We start from the raw sequence: 20,742 nt of genomic DNA, 5'->3' as shown, positions 1-20,742 counted from the left end.
AAGACAGGTGGACAAAATCCATCTGGCACACTCAGCCCGGCAGGTTGGGAACTTTCAGGAGCTTCAGGTGCTCAAACCCATGGCTGGAAATGCAGCTACGAGGCCCCACACTGCAACATGCAGCCTGCCACTCCTTCCTCCTGACAGGCACTGGTCTGCTCATCTGCTGCCCCCACCATTGTGCCAGGCCAGCGGGAGGTTGACCTTGCCTATGGCAGCTACAGGGGCATAATGCAAAGGCTCCTCCGTGTGTGCTCACCCATTGGACTTGGCACTGGAGGCAGGCACTGCAGCCAGGAAGCAGGAAAGACCTCTTTCTTCCCAGCAGGTGCTGGCTCTGCATACCAGGAACATCCACCATTGCTCCAAGGACTGGGCAGCTCCAGAGAGTAGAGCTTCTGTACACTACAGGGTGCCGCCTATACAAAGCTATTGTTCCATAGTAATCATTAGAAATATGAAATGGCAAAAAAATCTGGTACAAACCACAATCCCTCAAACACCAGAAAGAGGGCCACGTGAAACTGAAATCACCAATCTTCTTGATAAAAATTTCAAAATAAAAATAATAAACGTGCTCAAGGGGCTACAAGAAAATATTCAAGACCTCAGGGAGGACTTCAAGAAAGAGATAGAAACTTTGAAAAATAAGTATCCGAAGTGAAACATACAATGGAGGCATTTAAAAGCAGATTACTTGAGGTAGAGGAAACAGTACATGAAATAGAAATTAGAAAACAGGAATACAAAGAAGGTAAGGCAAAGAGAGGAAAAAGGATCTCTAGGAATGAAAGAATATTAAGAGAACTGTGCGACAAATCCAAATGGAACAATATTCGCATTATAGGGGTAACAGAAGAAGAAGAGAGAGAAAAAGGGAGAGAAAGTGTCTTTGAGGAAGTAATTACTGAAAACTTCCCAATCTGGGGAAGGAAACAGTCTCTCAGGCCATGGAGGTGCACAACACAAGGGACCCAAGGAAGACAACATCAAGACATATAATCATTAAAATGGCAAAGATCAACAACAAGAACAGAGTATTAAAACCACCCAAAGAGAGAAAAAAGATCACATACAAAGGAAAACGATCAGGCTATGATTAGACTTCTCAGAAGAAACTTTACAGGCCAGAAGGGAGTAGCATGATATATTTAATGCAATGAAACAGAATGGCCTCCAACCAAGGATACTCTACCCGGAAAGATCATCATTTAAATGAGAAGCAGGGATTAAACAATTTCCAGATAAGCAAAAGTTGAGGGAATTTACATCCCACAAACTGTCTCTACAGTGTATTTTGAAGGGACTGCCATAGATAGAAGTGCTCCTAGGGCTTAATAGCTGTCACCAGAGAAAATAAAACAATAGTAAAGGAAGTAGAGCAATTAATTATGAAGCAAATGAAAATTAAATCAACTACCCACAAAGTCTAGGTGTACACAAAGAGGGCAGAATATGACACCTAACATATAAAGAGAGGAGGAGGAAGAAAAAGAAGGGAGAAAAAAACCCTTTAGATTGTGTTTGAAATAGTGTAATAGGTGAGTTAAGTCAGACTGTTAGATAGGAAAGAAGACGCCCTTGAACCTTTGGTAACCACAAATCTAAAGCCTGCAATGGCAATAAGTATATATCTATTGATAATCAGCCTAAATGTAAATGGACTAAATGCACTAATCAATAGACAGTTAAAGAATGGATAAAAAAAGAAAACCCATCTATATGCTGCCAACAAGACACTCACTTCAAACCTAAAGACATCTACTTCACTAAAAGTGAAGGAATGGAAAAAGATATTTCATGCAAATAATAGGGAGAAAAAAGCAGGAGTTGCAATACTTGTATCAGAGAAAATAGACTTCAAAACAAAGAAAGTAACAAGAGATAAAGAAGGATATTACATAATAATAAAGAGGCCAGTCCAACAAGAGGATATAACCATTATAAATATTTATGCACCCAACATAGGAGCATCTACTGATGTGAAACAAATACTACAGAATTAAAGGGGGACATAGAATGCAATGCATTCATTTTAGGAGACTTCAACACTCCACTGATTCCAAAGGACAGATCAACCAGAAGAAAATAAGTAAGGAGACAGAGGCACTGAACAACACATTAGAACAGATGGACCTAACAGACATCTACAGAACACTCCACCCAAAAGCAGCAGGATACACATTCTTCTCAAGTGCACATGGAACATTTTCAAGAATAGATCACAGACTGGGCCATAAAAAGAGCCTCAGTAAATTCAGAAGGATTGAAATTGTACCAACCAACATCTCAAACCACGAAGGTATGAAACTAGAAATAAATTACACGAAGAAAATAAAAAAGCTCACAAACCCCTGGAGGCTTAACAACATGCTCCAAAACAATCAACAGATAAATGACCAAATAAAAATGGAGATCAAGCACTATATGTAGGCAAATGAAAACAACAGCATAATGCCCCAACTTCTGTGGGACAGAGTGAAGGCTGTTCTAAGAGTATACTGTAACACAGGCTTACTGCAAGAAAGAAGAACAATCCCAAATGCACAGTCTAAACTCACAATTAATGAAACTAGAAAAAGAAGACCAAATGAGGCCCAAAATCAATACAAGGAGGGACATAATAAAGATTAGAGCAGAAATAAATAAAATCAAGGAGAATAAAACAATAGAAAGGATTAATAAAACCAGGATTGGGTTCATCAAGAAAATAAACAAAGGATACACCCCCAGCCTGACTTATCAAGAAAAAAAGAGTCCATACACATAAACAGAATCAGAAATGAGAAAGGAAAAATCACTACAGCCATGACAGAAATACAAATAATTACTAGAGAATACTACAAAATAATTATATGCTAAGAAATTGGATAACCTGGAAGAAATGGATAACTTTCTAGAAAATACAACCTTCCAAAACTAACCCAGGAAGAAACAGAAAATCTGAACAGACCAATTATAAGCAATGAAATTGAACTGGTAATCAAAAAACTACCTAAGAACAACACTTCTGGACCAGATGGCTTCATCACTGAATTTTTTCAAACATTTAATGAACACTTAATACCCATTCTGCTTAAAGTCTTCAAAAAGTAGAGGAGGGTGGAATACTTAGAAATTCACTCTATAAGGCCAGCATCACTCCAATACCAAAACTAGGCAAAGATACCACAAAAAAAGAAAATTACAGATCAATATCCCTGACGAAACTAGATGCAAAAACACTCAACAGCTGGAGATTCAAGATGGCGGCATGAGAGGTGAGACAGACAACTCCTCCCAAAACCACAAATAGTTAATTAATACAACTAACCCTAAAACAGCAACAATAAAGAAGGCTGAACCAGACTGCATACAGACCTCACAAACAGAGCAGACCTCACAAAACAGGGTAACATATGAAAGCCTTAATCCAGCGGGACCCAAGCCTTTCCCCCTCCCCCGTTCACCGGCAGGAGGAAGAGAAATAGAGCAGGGAAGGGGTGGAAGCTTGGGACTGCTGAACACCTAGCCCTGAAGATCTGCTTTGGGAGAAGAAACCTATATTGTGTGGTGCTCTGGAGGTTGGGGAGCTCGGACAGGCGGAGTGCTTGAGAGCCTGAGATTCCGGCTGTTTGTGGAGGAGTGGATCCACATCTGACTGCTCTGTGTCAGAGGAAAGGCAGGCGGTCTGAGAGGCTTCCTAGCAGTGAGAGGGCTGCTGAAGGGGCAGGGTTTGCATGGAGCTTGCTGCACAGGAGAAGGGAGAGCTGGACAAGGTAGTCTGGGTATGCTGTGCCCAGCTGGTTGGGAACTTAATGAGGAGCTACAGGCACTCCATCATCCCCCTGGCTGCCTACTCAGCTCCGAGGCTCCCCTCTGTGATACGCAGCCTGCTGTGCCTTCTTCCTAGCCTGCTGGCACCAGTTCGCAAACTAGCAGTCACTGTGCTGGCATCAGGGCAGCCATAAGAAGGCCCTGCCTACAACAGCAAGACACACAAAGCACAGAGGCTTGCACTGGTGTGCTTGGGCCACTGGCTCTGACACTGGAGATAGGCACCACAGACGGTAATCAGGAAAAAGATCTTTCCTCCTCTCAGGCACCAGCTCCACTCCCCTATGACCTCCCAACTTCACTCTAGGGGCTGAGCAGCTCTAGAGACTGGAGCTTCTGGGCACTAGTGGGCACCATGCAGAAATATGAAACATCAAAAGAACATGGTTCAGACCAAAATCTCACAAACCCAAGGAAAAGGGCCAAATGAAACTGAAGTCACCAATCTTCCTGAAACAGAGTTCAAAATTAAAATTATAAACATGCTTATGGAGGTACATAAAAATATTCAAGAACTCAAGAATGAATATAAGTCAGAGATTCAATCATTAAGAAATTCTATATCTGAAATGAAACATACAAGGGAGGGATTTAAAAGCAGATGTAGTAGAAGAGACAGTGAATGGAATAGAAAGTAGAGAAGAGGAATACAAAGAAGCTGAGACACAGAGAGAAAAAAGAATCTCTAAGAATGAAAGAATATTGAGAGAACTGTGGGGCCAATCCAAACAAAACAATATTCGCATTATAAGGGTACCAGAAGAAGAAGAGAGAGAAAGGGATAGAAACCGTCATTGAGGAGGTAATTGCTGAAAACTTCCCCAATCTGAGGAATGAGATAGTCTCTCAAACAGTGGAGGTGCATAGATCTCCCAATATAAGGGACCCAAGGAAGACAACATCAAGACATATAATAATTAAAATGGCAAAGATCAAGGATAAAGACAAACTTTTCAAAGCAGCTAGAGAGAGAAAAAATATCACATACAAAGGAAAACCCATCAGGCTATTATCAGATTTCTCAACAGAAACCTTACAGGCCAGAAGGTAGTGGCATGATATATTTAATGCAATGAAGCAGAAGAGCCTTGAAGCAAGAATACTCTACCCGGCAAGGTTATCACTTAAATTTGAAGGAGGGATTAAATAATTTTCAGATAAGCCAAAGCTGAGAGAATTTACCTCCCACAAACCACCTCTACAGTGCATTTTGGAGGGACTCCTATAGATGGAAGTATTCCTAAGGCTAAACAGATGTTACACAAAGGATAGACAAAGAGTACAGAATATGATTCATAACATACAAAGAATGGAGGAGGAAGAAAAAGGGGAGAGAAAAAAAAAAAGAATCTTTAGGTTGTATTTAATAGCATATGAAGTAAGCTAAACTACACTGTCAGATAGTAAGGGAATTACCCTTGAACCTTTGGTAACCAAGAATCTAAACCCTGCAATAGCAATAAGTACATACCTATCAATAATCACCCTAAATGTAAATGGTCTGAATGCACCAATCAAAAAACATAGTTAATGAATGGATAAAAAAACAAGACGTATCTATATGCTGCCTATAAGAGACTCACTTCAAACCCAAAGACATACACAAACTGAAAGTAAAGAGATAGAAAAAGATATTTCATGCAACTAATAGTGAGAAAAAATCAGGAGTTGCAGTACTTGTATCAAACAAAATAGACTTCAAAACAAAGAAAGTAACAAGAGACAAAGAAGGACATTACATAATTATAAAAGGGTCAGTCCAATAAGAGGATATAACTCTTATAAATATCTATGCACCCAACACAGGAGCACCTACGTATGTGAATCAACTACTAACAGAATTAAAGGGGGAAATACAATGCAATGCATTCATTTTAGGAGACTTCAACACACCACTCACTCCAAAGGAAAGATCAACAACACAGAAAATAAGTAAAGAGACAGAGGCACTGAACAACATATTAGAACAGATGGACCTAACGGACACGTACAGAACACTCCATCCAAAATCAACAGAATACATATTCTTCTCAAGTGCACACGGAACATTTTCAAGAATAGATCATATACTAGGCCACAAAAAGAGCCTCAGTAAATTCAAAAAGATTGAAATTGTATCAACCAGCTTCTCAGATCACAAAGGTATGAAACTAGAAATAAATTACACAAAGAAAACAAAAAAGCCCACAGACACATGGAGGCTTAATAACATGCTCCTAAGTAATCAATGGATCAATAACCAAATAAAAAACAGAGATCAAACAATATATGGAGACAAATGACAACAATAATTAAACAACACAAAAATCTGTGGGACACAGTGAAGGCCATGCTAAGAGGGAAATATACTGCAATACAGACCTACCTCAGGAAAGAAGAACAATCCCAAATGAACAGTCTACACTCACAATTAATGAAACTAGAAAAGGAAGAACAAATGAGGCCCAAAGTCAGTAGAAGGAGGGACATAATAAAGATTAGAGCAGAAATAAATAAAATTGAGAAGAATAAAACAATAGAAAGAATCAATGAAAGCAGGAACTGGTTCGTCGAGAAAATAAACACAGTAGATAAACACCTAGCCAGATTTATCAAGAAAAAAAGAGAGTCTACACACATAAACAGAATCAGAAATGAGAAAGGAAAAACCACTACAGATACCACAGAAATACAAAGAATTATGAGAGAATACTATGAAAAATTATATGGTAACAAACTGGATAACCTAGAAGAAATGGACAACTTTCTAGAAAAATACAACCTTCCAAGGCTGACCCATACAGAAACAGAAAATATGAATAGACCAATTACCAGCAAAGAAATTGAATTGGTAATCAAAAAATTACCTAAGAACAAAAACCCTGGACCAGATGGTTTCATGGTGAATTTTATCAAACATTTAGTGAAGACCTAACACCCATCCTCCTTAAAGTTTTCCAAAAAGTAGAAGAGGAGGGAATACTCCCAAACTCATTCTATGAAGCCAACATCACTCTAATACCAAAACCAGGCAAAGACCCCCCCAAAAAAGAAAATGACAGACCAATATCCCTGATGAACATAGATGCAAAAATATTCAACAAAATATTAGCAAACCAAATTCAAAAATACATCAAATAGATCATCCATCATGATCAACTGGGATTCATTCCACGGATGCAAGGATGGTACAACATTCGAGAATCCATCAACATCATCCACCACATCAACAAAAAGAAGGACAAAAACCACATGATCATCTCCATCAATGCTGAAAAAGCATGCAACAAAATTCAACATCCATTCATGATAAAAACTCTCAACAAAATGGGTATAGAGGGCAAGTACCTTAACATAATAAAGACCATATATGACAAACCCACAGCCAACATTATACTTAACAGCGAGAAGCTGAAAGTTTTTCCTCTAAGATCAGGAACAAGACAAGGATGACCACTCTCCCCACTTCTATTCAACGTAGTACTGGAGGTCCTAGCCACGGCAATCAGACAACACAAACAAATAAAAGGCATCCAGATTGTTAAGGAAGAAGTTGGACTGTCCCTGTTTGCAGATGACATGATATTGTACATAAAATACCCTAAAGAATCCACTCCAAAACTACTAGATCTAATATCTGAATTCAGCAAAGTTGCAGGATACAAAATTAATACTCAGAAATCTGTTGCATTCCTATACACTAATGATGAACTAGCAGAAAGAGAAATCAGGAAAACAATGCCATTCACAATTGCATCAAAAGGAATAAAATACCTAGGAATAAACCTAACCAAGGAAGTGAAAGACCTATACCCTGAAAACTATAAGACATTCTTAAGAGAAATTAAAGAGGACACTAATAAATGGAAACTCATCCTATGCTCTTGGCTAGGAAGAATTAATATTGTAAAAATCGCCATCTTGCCTAAAGCAATCTACAGATTCAATGCAATCCCTATCAAAATACCTACAGCATTCTTCAATGAACTAGAGCAAATTGTTCAAAAATTCATATGGAACCACAAAAGACCCCGAATAGCCAAAGCAATCCTTAGAAGGAAGAATAAAGCAGGGGGAATTACGTTCCCTGACTTCAAGTTCTACTACAAAGCCACAGTTATCAAGATAATTTGGTACTGGCACAGGAACAGACCCATAGACCAGTGGAACAGAATAGAGAGCCCAGATATAAACCCAGGCATATATGGTCAATTAATATATGATAAAGGAGCCATGGATATACAATGGGGAAATGACAGCCTCTTCAACAGCTGGTGTTGGTAAAACTGGACAGCTACATGTAAGAGAATGAAACTTGATTATTGTCTAACCCCATACACAAAAGTAAACTCAAAATGGATCAAAGACTTGAATGTAAGTCATGAAAGCATAAAACTCTTAGAAAAAAATATAGGCAAAAATCTCTTGGACATAAACATGAGCCACTTCTTCTTGAACATATCTCCCTGGGCAAGGGAAACAAAAGCAAAAATGAACAAGTGGGACTATATCAAACTAAAAAGCTTCTGTACAGCAAAGGATACCATCAGTAGAACAAAAAGATATCCTACAGTATGGGGGAATATATTCATAAATGACATATCTGATAGGGGTTTGACATCCAAATTATATAAAGAGCTCACATACCTCAACAAACAAAAAGCAAATAACCCAATTAAAAAATGGGCATAGGAGCTGAACAGACACTTCTCCGAAGAAGAAATTCAGATGGCAACAAGCACATGAAAAGATGCTCCACATTACTAATCATCAGAGAAATGCAAATTAAAACCACAATGAGATATCACCTCACACCAAAGAGGATGGCCAACATCCAAAAGACAAATAACAAATGTTGGCAAGGATGTGGAGAAAGGGGAATCCTCCTACACTGCTAGTGGGACTGTAAACTAGTTCAACCATTGTGGAAAGCAGTATGGAGGTTCCTCAAAAAGCTCAAAATAGAAATACCATTTGACCCAGGAATTCCACTTCTAGGAATTTACCCTAAGAATGCAGCAGCCCAGTTTGAAAAAGACATATGCACCCCTATGTTTATCGCAGCACTATTTACAATAGCCAAGAAATGGAGGCAACCTAAGTGTCCATCAGTAGTTGAATGGATAAAGAAGATGTGGTACATATACACAATGGAATATTATTCAGCCATAAGAAGAAAACAAATCCTACCATTTGCAACAATGTAGATGGAGCTAGAGGGTATTATGCTCAGTGAAAAAGCCAGGCAGAGAAAGACAAGTACCAAATGATTTCACTCATCTGTGGAGTATAAGAACAAAGAAAAAAACTCAAGGAACAAAACAGCAGCATACTCACAGAACCCAAGAATGGACTAACAGTTACCAAGGGGAAAGGGACTGGGGAGGATGGGTGGGAAGGGAGAGATAAGGGGGAAAATGGGGCATTACAATTAGCACACATAATGTGGGTGGGGGGGACACGGGAAAGGCAGTATATACAGAGAAGACAAGTAATGATTCTGTAGCATCTTATTATGCTGATGAACAGTGACTGTAATGGGGTATGGGGGGGAGTTTATAATAGGGGGAGTCTAGTAACCATAATGTTAAGTAATTGTATATTAACGATATCAAAAAAAGACCATGCAACAAAATATTAGCAAACTGAATTCAAAAATACCTAAAAAAGATCATCCATCATGATCAACTGGGATTTATTCCACAGATGCAGGGATGGTACCATATTCAAAAATCCATCAACATCATACACATCAACAAAAAAGAAGGATAAAAATCACATGACCATTTCCATAGATGCTGAAAAAGCATTCAACAAAATTCAACATCCATTCATGACAAAAACTCTCAACATAATGGGTATAGAGGGCAAGTACCTCAACATGATAAAGGCTATATATGACAAACCCACAGCCAACATCATACTTAACAGCAAAAAGCTGAAAGCTTTTCCTATAAGATTGGAAACAAGACAAGGATGCCCACTGTCTCCACTTTTATTCAACATTGTTCTGGAGGTCCTAGCCACAGCAATCAGACAACACAAAGCAATAAAAGGCACCCAGATTGGTAAGGAAGAAGTTAAAACTGTCACTGTTTGCAGATGACATGATATTATACATAAAATACCCCAAAGAATCCACCCCAAAACTACTAGAACTAATAGCTGAATTCAGGAAAGTTTCAGGATTCAAAAGTAATACAGAGAAATCTGTTGTATTCCTATACACTAACGATGAACTAGCAGAAAGAGAAATCAGGAAAACAATTCCATTTACAATTGCATCAAAAAGAATAAAATACCTAGGAATAAACCTAACCAAGGAGGTGAAAGACCTGTATCCTGAAAATTCCAAGACACTCATGAGAGAAATTAAAGAAGATACCAATAAATGGAAATACATCCCATGCTCTTGGATAGGAAAAATTACCATTGTCAAAACGGCCATCCTGCCTAAAGCAATCTACAGATTCAGTGCTACGTTGATGGACAGTGACTGTAATGGGGTATGTGAGGGGGACTTGGTGAGGGAGGGAGTCTAGCAAACATAATGTACCTACCTCATGTACTTATAGATTAATGATACCAAAGAAAAAAGAGTAATTAAAACCACTTTTTTTCTCTCCTGGTTCTTTTTTCCTTTCTGCTCATCTTCATCCTTTCTCTCTTTTACTGATTCTTCTTTCTATTTCTGTCCCTTGAATACTGGTATTCCACATGGTTCCTCACCCCATTCACTGGTTAATCTCATTCTCTCCCTTACTCTACTACTACTACTAGTACTACCACTATTACCACCACCACCACCGCTACTACCAACATTAACTACCCTTAACTTCCAGAACTAGGTCTCTAATCCTGACCTCTCACATAAACACCTGAGCTCCAGGCTCCCCCTGGTAATTTCCCATACATAATATCTCTGCCCAGGAGCAGTATATCTAAAATTGAACTAAATTCCTGTCTTTTAATGTTTTTTTTCTCTCTGCCTCCCCTAACTCATTTAACGTAATTGTCATCCACCAAGTCAGGTTAAACATTTTCAAGTTTCTATGTTTTAAAACCTTTTTCACAGATGGTGATTCACTTTGTTTTTATAATGATTCACTCTGAAATGAGCTGATATTGATTCATTTAATTTATCTGACATTTTCCTGTCTTTTGGACAGGAAGAAATATTCCAAAAATAGGAATTTCTGGAATTTGAGGCTTTCTTTTTAAAGGCTTTTAATCTAAGGGCCCAACTCCTTCCTCCTCCCTGCCTTCCCAACTCCCTACATACACACACAACTCACATGCAACACACAGCTAATCCTTCATTAAATCTGAATGCTTTTTTCATTCTTTTTCTTTTTTTTTTGTCTTTCCTGCCAACTATTTGCACCTAAGTATTCCCCAAGGTTTAGTTTGCAACCTTCCAGTCTTCTCACTTTACTTCCTTACCTGGGTAATTTCACTGTTTTTCAGGGAGTCAATTACTATTGAAATGGTGATGATTTCTTCAGATCTATGTCTGTAAATATCGAAGGACGACTTTCTTGAGCTTCAGAACCAAATTTCCAACTACCAGATGAATAGCTCTACTTGGATGGTATCTAAAGATTCACAGCCTTTAGAAATCTAAAACCTCCTTTCTAAAACATTATTTCATATTTCATTTATATGTACATATGCTTTATTTATTTATTTATTTATTTTTATTAAGGTATCATGTTTTATATATACATATTAAACCCCTAAATGCTGTCTATCTCTGAGTTCAGTTCATTCACAAAAATGACATTTCTGCTACCACTAAGTGAATCCTCATCAATAGCCGTTTAATCCCTAGGATACTTTTCCCTAATATTTACTCAACACAGCAACATGATACTGACTTCTTTTCTCTTTAGGTCTCACTCAGACTCACCTTATAGCAGTCATTAGCAATGAGCTGTAAGAGGCTAAAGGACTCGCCAGAGGTTTCCATCTTGAGGTAAAGTTCCCAGGCTAGTCTTGGTTTCTTATTCATGATATCTACAAAAAGAAGCAAATATTTATGCTTTTTTTAATTCTATGGATTTGGTTCTATGTTCCAAATATACAAAGTAATGGTAAACAGCTCTTACATGGACAGCTTGCAATATTAGCATTCAAGTGGTTCCCTATCAGAACTCTACAATACTTAAAATATTTAAGCTAGGATCTGCATAATTATGTATTTTTAGAGTGGATTGACTCCCATTTGGCTCATCTGCTTAGAAGTCACCGATCATTCAGTGAATACTACTCACAGTTTCAGCCTACTTAGAATGTCGGACTGCTAAAATTTTCCCATGACTTCAAAAACTCTGAACATTTTAAATTCAAGTGAACAAAAGGGAGCAAGAAAAGATAATGGGAAGACAGACAGTCAGAAGAGACTATGGGCTATGTAATATACAAAAATTATGTTTTTGACATTTTACCACTTTTCAGGCCTGTACCTAGTGGAAAGGTAAGATTAACCTAACAATATCATTTAATACTGTGGAAACAATAAAGGGCTAAAGGAAGAACTTGGCATTTTTCAGGACTGTTCTGACTAGGTCAATGTATAATACATGTAGATGACCACCCTTCCCAAGTAGCATTAATAACACTTAATTTCCATGTTTCTACACTCTACAAACTATAAAATGCTCAATGTAATTTCCATTCAGAAGATTATGCAACAGAGAAGAAAAAGAGGATTCCACTGTAACATTTAAAAGAAGACTCACAGCACCGAGCTAACCAACTGATGTAAATGTAATCACTTTTTATCTTCTCATTTTGGATTAAAAGGAAAACCTGCAAGAAGAGGAAAGGGAACAAACATGAAGATGCTTTTGTATTAAAAATAGTCACATCAGCTTGCCTTAGATTAATGATTAACACAGCCTTATAGACGGCCAAATTCTATAGAGGCTGCTAAGAAGAGAGAAGGACAAAATTGTGATGATTTTAACAAACTTCTCTCAGTTATTGATAACAAAAACTGACAAAAGGCTGAAAGGATATAGAAGATTGGAACAGAATAATTAACAACTGCACAATACATACTCTTTTCAAGAACACATGACCATGCTACTGGGCAATAAAGGAAGTCTCGGCAAATTTTAAAGGACTGGTGTTATACAGACTACATTCTATGACTATAATACAATTAAGTTAGAAATCAAAATAAAATGACCTAGAAAGAATAAGACATATATTTGGAAATAGTTTGAAAATACATTTGATAATATATATACTTAAAAACATGTTTTAAAATAACTCCCAAAGAAGGTATCATAATGGAAATCAGAAAATGCTTAGAATTTGAAAAATAATATGTTGAATAATTTGTTGAATAACAAATTGAATTGAGTAATTCAACTGAATTATTTTGAATAATTCAGACAAATCAACCTACAGAGTTACAAGTCAAGATAGTGGCTAGCCTTGGAGGAAAGAGATTGACTGAAAAAGGAGATGAGGGGTTTTCTGTTACATGATCTGGGTACTGATTATTTGGGTATGTTCACTTTAAAATTCATCAAGCTGTATACTTAGATTTTTATACTTTTCTTCATGTGTACTTTTATAAAATTTATCCAAAAAAAGAAAAACATTAATGTGGTTATAAAAATCTATGTCTATTCATGTGGTACTTTTAATGTATTCTAAGAACAAAAGAACTTTTAATACTCTTTACCTTTGAACATTTATTTCAGTGTGAAAAATATAATCATGTTTTTAAAATCACTTAAATGCCTTCAAAAGCAGGTACCCACCTCTTCACCCTCTTTGGTATTGCCTGTTGCAGCTTTGGCTTGGGCATAATTAAACTTAAAGATGTCATCATTATAGAAGTAACTCTGAAAAACATCCCCCCAAAAAGTCATATAGAATATTCTTAACAAATAAGATATAAAAGCATCAGTTATGCCAGATAATCGTAGCTGACACTACTAATGCCCCCATAGTAAAAGAGCCATCTTCTATGAGTACCTTTAACACATTCTATATAGTAGTTTGTATACAAAGTCATCTAGAAAATTCTACACTGACCTTAAATGAGTTGAGGTAAATCAAGACATCATCAAATTGCTTAAGCAGGAAGAAGCAGGAAGCCATGCACTGCCTCCCTGGTATTGTATCTGAAATGAAAAGAAACCAGGTGTATTCATGAAACTGAAAGTTCTCTTTAGCTGAAATTTGAGTAATTTTATACTTTAGAGTTAGGAATTTATTCCAAGACATCATTCTAGATTTTGAAATTAGTAATTCTGTTCAGTGGACAAAAACTCAGCATAATGGAGCATACTCTCAATACTTGAGAGTAACCAATAGTATCTCTTGGGGTTAACTGAGCTCAAAATGAACACATGCCCTGGAGGCTGCTGTATTCTCCAGATCTTCTTCTAGGGCTTGATTCTCTCACCCAACTCCAGCACCTGCATACTCAGCTAACATGGCTTAATCTCTCCATCGTCACTCATCTAAGACAACCTAGCACTCCAATCTCAAATGGAGAAATAATTTGCCATGGAACAACCTGATCCTGATCCTGACCAAGTTTTGGTCTGATATCAGACTCCTATTTGAGGTAGCAGAGGATTAGTACAATCCCCTACTTTGACCACTCCCAATCTTCATTAGTCTGTTCAAACTTTTTTTTCCCCTTAGTACTTACCACAGTCAGATATACTATGTAATCTATTTATTTATTATATTTATAGTCTGTCCCACTAGACTGCATGCTGCATAAGAGTAGGAAGACTTGTTTCTTTTGTTTACTGCTGTATCCCCAATAGGGCAATACTTTCTTGTTATATGAATGAATGAAATGGGGAAAGGAATTATTATTCAGTAGACGGTTTTGGTGAAACATTTGAAAGAAAGTGAATATCCAGGGGTGATAAAAATATTTCACAACTAATTCATCATGAATACTGCTCACCATAATAGATGCTGGCCATAGACATCTGGTACAGACAGCCAGATTAGTTCATTCTAGCTATCAGCCCTTTCTCAAATCTTACTGAATCTTGATTATGAAATCAATACTTTAATAATAAAAATAAAGCCACAAAACTACTGGTGGTACTGTAATTCACAATCACAATACAGGTATGTCACAGGGAAGGCAGTACAGCACAGAGAAGACAATTAATGACTCGATAACATCTTACTATGTTGTTGGACAGGGACTGCAATTGAGGGGGTGAAGACTTGACAGTATGGGTGAATGTTAAAACCACTGTGTTGTTTATGTGAAACCATCATAAGATTGTATATCAATGATACTTTAATAAAAAAAAAACTACTGGTGATAAATATAGGTGAACATTATATAACTACAGGGGTAAGAGGACACTTTGTAAACTTGATATTTATATAAGAAATCATTATAGAAAACATAAACAATTAAATAAGATTTGAATATCTTTACATGGGAAAAAATACCATAGGCAAAGGTAAAAGGCAAATGACCCACCAGCAAGAATATTTTCAACATGACAAAAGCTTAAATATATAAAGAGCACTTGAAAAATCAGTAAAAGTTAACATTTCAAATAAAAAACAATCACATTTGTAAATGTCATAGGCTAAGGAATACATTTATTCCCCGGTATTTATATATTCTCTCATCCCACTTCAGCTAAGATGTTGAGAAGAGTTAATCCAATATTCTATCCTGCGTATGACTTCCTACTTTATACATCTGTTAGGGAAGCCTAACAGATGTATCCCTGGACAGAGAATCAAACTTCAACAGTCAGTATATGACCAATTCCAATTACAAATCGTGCTCAGGAGTAGATTTCAGACATACCGCATTCACTAGCTGATCCTCCCACCAACTGGAAGAACTGCTGGGCAATTTTCATATGATCCCTCTGAAAAACATATATGATACGATAACATGAAACTGAATTAAAACCTACTCAGGGTCAGACAGAAAAGAAAAAAAATCCAATCCCCAACTTTTATCCTAAAAGTACCTTCATTAAATTAACTCATTCATTCATTCAATAAACATGTATTATTCTTTTATCACAAATCCGATCTTTAATAGGAACTATGGTTATAACAAGCAGTATTTATTAAATAAGCTCATTCATTCATTCAATTACTAATTCCTATCTACTACATGAGGCATTGTGGAGTGAGCTGGAGATAAAAAGATTTACTCATATCCCCCTTTGTTCCAAAAAGAACTTAATATGCTATATTCAGATAAATAAGAGCTCAATTTTAAGTAGTATCTGTTTAAGAAAAGCTTTCCCAGAGAACAATTATCTCATTTTACACATGCCAAAATTATTACTCAGAGGTAAGCAAGGTTAAAGAAAAAGTCATTGACAATAAGAATAAAGCTGGAATGATTTGTTGTTATTAGATAGAAACAGTCTTTTAAAAAGTTAAGGCTTTCTTTTTTTGTCTTTAACACCAAATTATTTTTACAATAGAATCTGGATTGGAGGATATGGAGAAATGAAAGGAACTGCAGAAGAGTCTATTTGTAAGCTTATAGCTGACTGAACTTTGATATTCATTTTGGTCGTTTTTACACACTATCAGCTTCCAATCTATAGATCACCAGTGATTACATACTCACCGAACCCATTTCCTGACCAAGGGCTGCATTGACCACTCCTTTGAGGATATACTCCTGAAAGCATGTAATAACACTAATTAATTTAACAGGCATCTGGAACTATGAGTTATCTTTCAAGTTAATTTCAACTTAATACTTTATGTATATTATCAAGGGATAAGAGAATAACAGAATCACTTTTCTCTGTTCTATCCCTGGCATGAAAGAATTAGGAGACTTTCAATTGGTTTCCAGGAAAGTGTTCATATGACAGTATTCACCATATTTGTCAATTCTCAATCTAAAACCAAAAATCTCAGCAGAAATTTCAAGGAGTCAAGTTTTATTTCAATTCAATGTAAAAACCTGACAATAAAATGTTTATGTAATAATTTTTATCACCTCATCAGCCTCTGCCATTTTTGTAACAATACATACATTGTTTTCCTTTCCAATGGTGTAATATAATCTTCTTTGGCTAGTAATCCTTTTTCCTCAAAAAAAAAAAAAAAAATCCTCTGATTTCCATTTGTAAGGTATTCTCTCTTTTGGAGTCCTGGAGCCTCCCCTGTATCTCCTTCAGATTTGGTTCTATTCTTTAATAGATACCCTCCTTAGTAGCTTTATCAATTTTCTGTGGGTGCTATTTTTATTTAAGAAGCCTCATAAAAAGAACTGTACAAAAGATGCAAAAGCTTTTAAAGCACTGGAGAAATATACCTGTTTTAGATTTCATGAGGTCTGGAAACACTTTTCAGTTAGTCTTTCATTCAGTAAGTGGAATGCCTACAATGTGCTTAGTGTAAATAGCATTGAAGATACAATAGAGACACAGTCCCAAACTGCAAGGAGCTAACAATCTAGGGGGGAGAATGACAAGTTATAGACAATTATACTAGAGAGATAAATTTCTACACCCTATTGCTAGTTTCATCAGAATTCTAGATTTCAATATTTTCAAATTGCAACCCTTTTCAGGAAATAACCATATATAAGGAAGTTTTAAAATGTCAAAGACCCCAGAATATTTATTCTCATATCAGAAGTTTCATGTAACATTCCTAGATCAATATATACAGTCTTTTCTGAGAATCTACTAGCAGGAATCTTCTCTGTTTTGCCTTCCAGCTACCTTTCTGAAATTCCATTTCCGACAGAACTTGGTTAGTAAAATGTAACAGGTTCTCAGTTACCTGAGGAGTAGTAGGTTCCAGATCCTTAATTAAGTTATAAGCTTCTTGTACATCATCTGAAATATAAGAAATAAGTAGCTATACTAGTCTGTATTTCAGCAAACTCTTCTGAAGCAGTGTCCAAAAAGGTCAGATCCTTTAGTACTCAGACATTCATGAGAAGTTTTATCTGTCCTCTAACTTCCCATCAAGTTCAGTGTTTAATAGTTATCCTAAAGATAATCAAATATCCTTACGGAACCCATATTAAGCCATGAAGCACCTGCAAAAATATTCAAGTTAAGAACATGGACTGGGTATTATATGCCAATGGCATTGCAATTATGTAAGAAAAACAACCATTTTTAAAAATAATTTAAAAATTAATTATATTAAGTATGTAGGAATGAAATAATATGAAGAGTGGGATTTACTTGATTTAAAACATTTCAGAAACCAAAAAGGAAGAAGGAGGAATAGATGAAAAGAATATTGGAAATATCTTGAAGGCTTTTGAAGCTGAGATGAAAATTTGGGTGTTCATTTTGGATATTCATAATATATTGTTCATATTTGAAAAATTTTATAATGAAAAATTATAAAACATGTAAGATATTCCATTAATTCTTGTCTAAACGCATATTTCTTTGTGGCTATATATCAAATAGAACTGTTTACAAGTTCATGTTCTTATATTAATAAACACATTTTCCTTGATGAGGAGTATGTTGTCTGGTTTTTTCCCATCATGCACCTAAAAAGGCCCACACTGTTAGTCCAAGGTCCGTGATAGAACCCCACCGCCAATGCAAGGTGACTACTATCCTGTACTCATAAACCATTCAAGACTGCTTCAGGCATGTGTCTAACAATTTTAACCTTATATGACAATAAATATCACATTCTCTTTGAATCATAATATTTCTCATAAGAAGCAGGGTACAAACAAACAGAAAGGCACACAGAGCAAATAAATACCCAAGAAAATGTAGATGTGTGTTTTACTTAGGGGAACACTAGAAAGAGAAAGAACTACAAGGGACGGGAATGAAGAACAATGGAAAACCTGAAATAGAATGGGTAGAAATCAAAGGATAAAAAATAAGAAAGAAAAACAGAATGAGGGACAAAGTTGGAAGAAAAGAGGAAAGAGAGGATAAAGAGAAAAGGTTCAATAAAATAAGCACCAATAATTTGTCCTGTGAACCTGTTGCAAATACATTTTTGAAAGTATTATGGATTTTAAAAGTTAAGCAAGTAGTTCAACTAGCGTAGTAGTAGTTCAACTACTACTCAAGTAGACTAGTAGTTCAACATTAAATGTTCTGCAATAACTCATTATAAGTAAAACCAAGACAAGTTTTTCTTACCTTGACGAAGGTAGTAAATCACTAAGTTTAGCCGAGCTTCAGGAATGACATCAACCAGGGGAGGCAAAACCTGCAAAGCCCCTTCACCTCCTCGGAAAACAACCTAAAGACAGAGAAACTCTGTTGCTATGGCGGTAAGTATGAATGTATTTATTGGTGGAAATGTTTAAGGAGCTGCCACTTAAAACTGGGTACTCAGTTATTCTTTGAAAGAATGAATATATTTTTGAAGCTGTCTATATATACATGACCTTGACCTCACTGAAAGAAAGCCATTATCTAAATTATAAGAAACAGAATAAAGGCATAACCCTACTGCATACATTTCCTTTTCTCTTCATAATAACTGCAGAAAACTTGCAAAGTACCCAATAATTAATGAAACTGTTAGACAATATTCTACATCAAAAACTTAAGGAATTTATGTAACGTTTCTGAACATGTTTCCTCATCTTAGTAGTGTATACCTTTCAGGGTTAGTGTGAAGATCAAATGAGCTAAAGTAGGCCAAACGTGTGGCACATAGTACATAATATTTCATTTAATTAATTCAGTAAATATTCCCTAGTTTCTACTACTGAACATGTCTGGTATTTTAATATGCACTGGGGTTACTCAGGAACAAGTCACTCCCCTATCACTCTATTCAAGTGGGAAGAGACCTTCCAACAGCAAACATGTAAGTATGTTGTCATATAATAATAAATGCTACAGAGAGTAGCTAAAACAAAACACCATCCATGAAAGGGCACTTTGGCACACCCTTGCGTTCCCAGGCCTAGGATAGAATCTGGCACACAGCAAGCTGTTTCACAAATAAATAGAAATCAAGGCCATCAGGCATGAACTACCTAGTATCTTTTTTGTACCTCAAAATATCCATTTGGTCATCTTTTTTTTTGGTTCCCCCTTTTCTGAGATGTTTCCTTTTCCCCAAGATTAATTCCTTATCTTCTTGATCGCATGACTTCAAACTCCACTTGGATTTTGTTTCTCCTTCAATTAACTGTTGTCTTCATTAATCCTGGTCCTACTTCTCAACTTCAAACACATACAAGGGTTGTTGCTCTCTTGAAGAATCTTCCACTTCCTACCATTGTTCCTTCTGATTCTGCCCTATTTCTCTCCTTTCTTTCAATGCTGCACTTCAAAAGTATGTGGGGCTTTACTGCTTCAACTTTCTTCTCATCCTCTCACTCTTTGACCTCCCAGAAAACTGGCTTCTGCTCTCCGCAGACTAGTAATTTTACTCTTACAAATCACAAATTGACCCCTTACCCTAATTCAAAGGACATTTCTGTCCTCCTGGTCTGTGATGTGTTTGCAGTTTTGACATTGATGACCACAGCATGATAACAACACTATTTACTGAATATTACATGCTAGATACTGTGCAAAGAATCTTACACACATTACCTCATTTAATCCTCACAAGAAAATAAGATAAGTGTTGTAATTTCCCCTACTCTATATATAAGAACACTAAGATCCAGTAAAGTTAAGTGATTTACCTGAAGTTACAAAGCTAGTATGTGATGTAGCTTGATTTTTACCTCAAGTTTGATAGCAAAAGTAGGTGCTCATAGCAACTATTTATATTGCTCAGTATTTTTCAGGTTTTGTTTTTAAGTATAAAAATAATATGTGCTCATTGGAGAAACTTACATATAGCATTACAAAAAAAAAAAAGGAAAATTTCTGTATTTTCACCTCTCTTTAATTCCACTCTCTAAGAATAATCCCTATTGACTAGGTGATATGCTCCTTCCAGTCATATACACATAATAGTGGTTCTTTACTTTGGCTGTATATAATACTC

The 20,742-nt window shown here is 36.3% G+C and overlaps 1 protein-coding gene across 4 annotated transcripts in view; it reads right to left on the bottom strand.

The window, feature by feature from the left end:
* The window catches only part of IFT56 (intraflagellar transport 56), a 55,600-nt gene that overhangs the window by 9,746 nt on the left and 25,112 nt on the right, over window positions 1–20,742 (bottom strand). For all 4 annotated transcript variants that reach the window (XM_057504804.1, XM_057504805.1, XM_057504807.1 and 1 more), the window contains 8 exons: window positions 18,924–19,026; window positions 17,575–17,630; window positions 16,403–16,456; window positions 15,617–15,680; window positions 13,849–13,937; window positions 13,572–13,655; window positions 12,537–12,606; window positions 11,705–11,811 (listed from right to left, as the gene is read on the bottom strand). In XM_057504804.1, the coding sequence (XP_057360787.1) occupies window positions 11,705–11,811; window positions 12,537–12,606; window positions 13,572–13,655; window positions 13,849–13,937; window positions 15,617–15,680; window positions 16,403–16,456; window positions 17,575–17,630; window positions 18,924–19,026 (627 nt within the window). The remainder of the gene's footprint in view (window positions 1–11,704; window positions 11,812–12,536; window positions 12,607–13,571; window positions 13,656–13,848; window positions 13,938–15,616; window positions 15,681–16,402; window positions 16,457–17,574; window positions 17,631–18,923; window positions 19,027–20,742) is intronic.

The sequence above is a fragment of the Manis pentadactyla genome, chromosome 7 (assembly GCF_030020395.1).
Source record: "Manis pentadactyla isolate mManPen7 chromosome 7, mManPen7.hap1, whole genome shotgun sequence".
Classification (NCBI taxonomy): Eukaryota; Metazoa; Chordata; class Mammalia; order Pholidota; family Manidae; genus Manis; species Manis pentadactyla.
The sequence above is the reverse complement of the archived record's forward strand: the minus strand, read 5'-3'. Positions and strand labels throughout refer to the sequence as shown.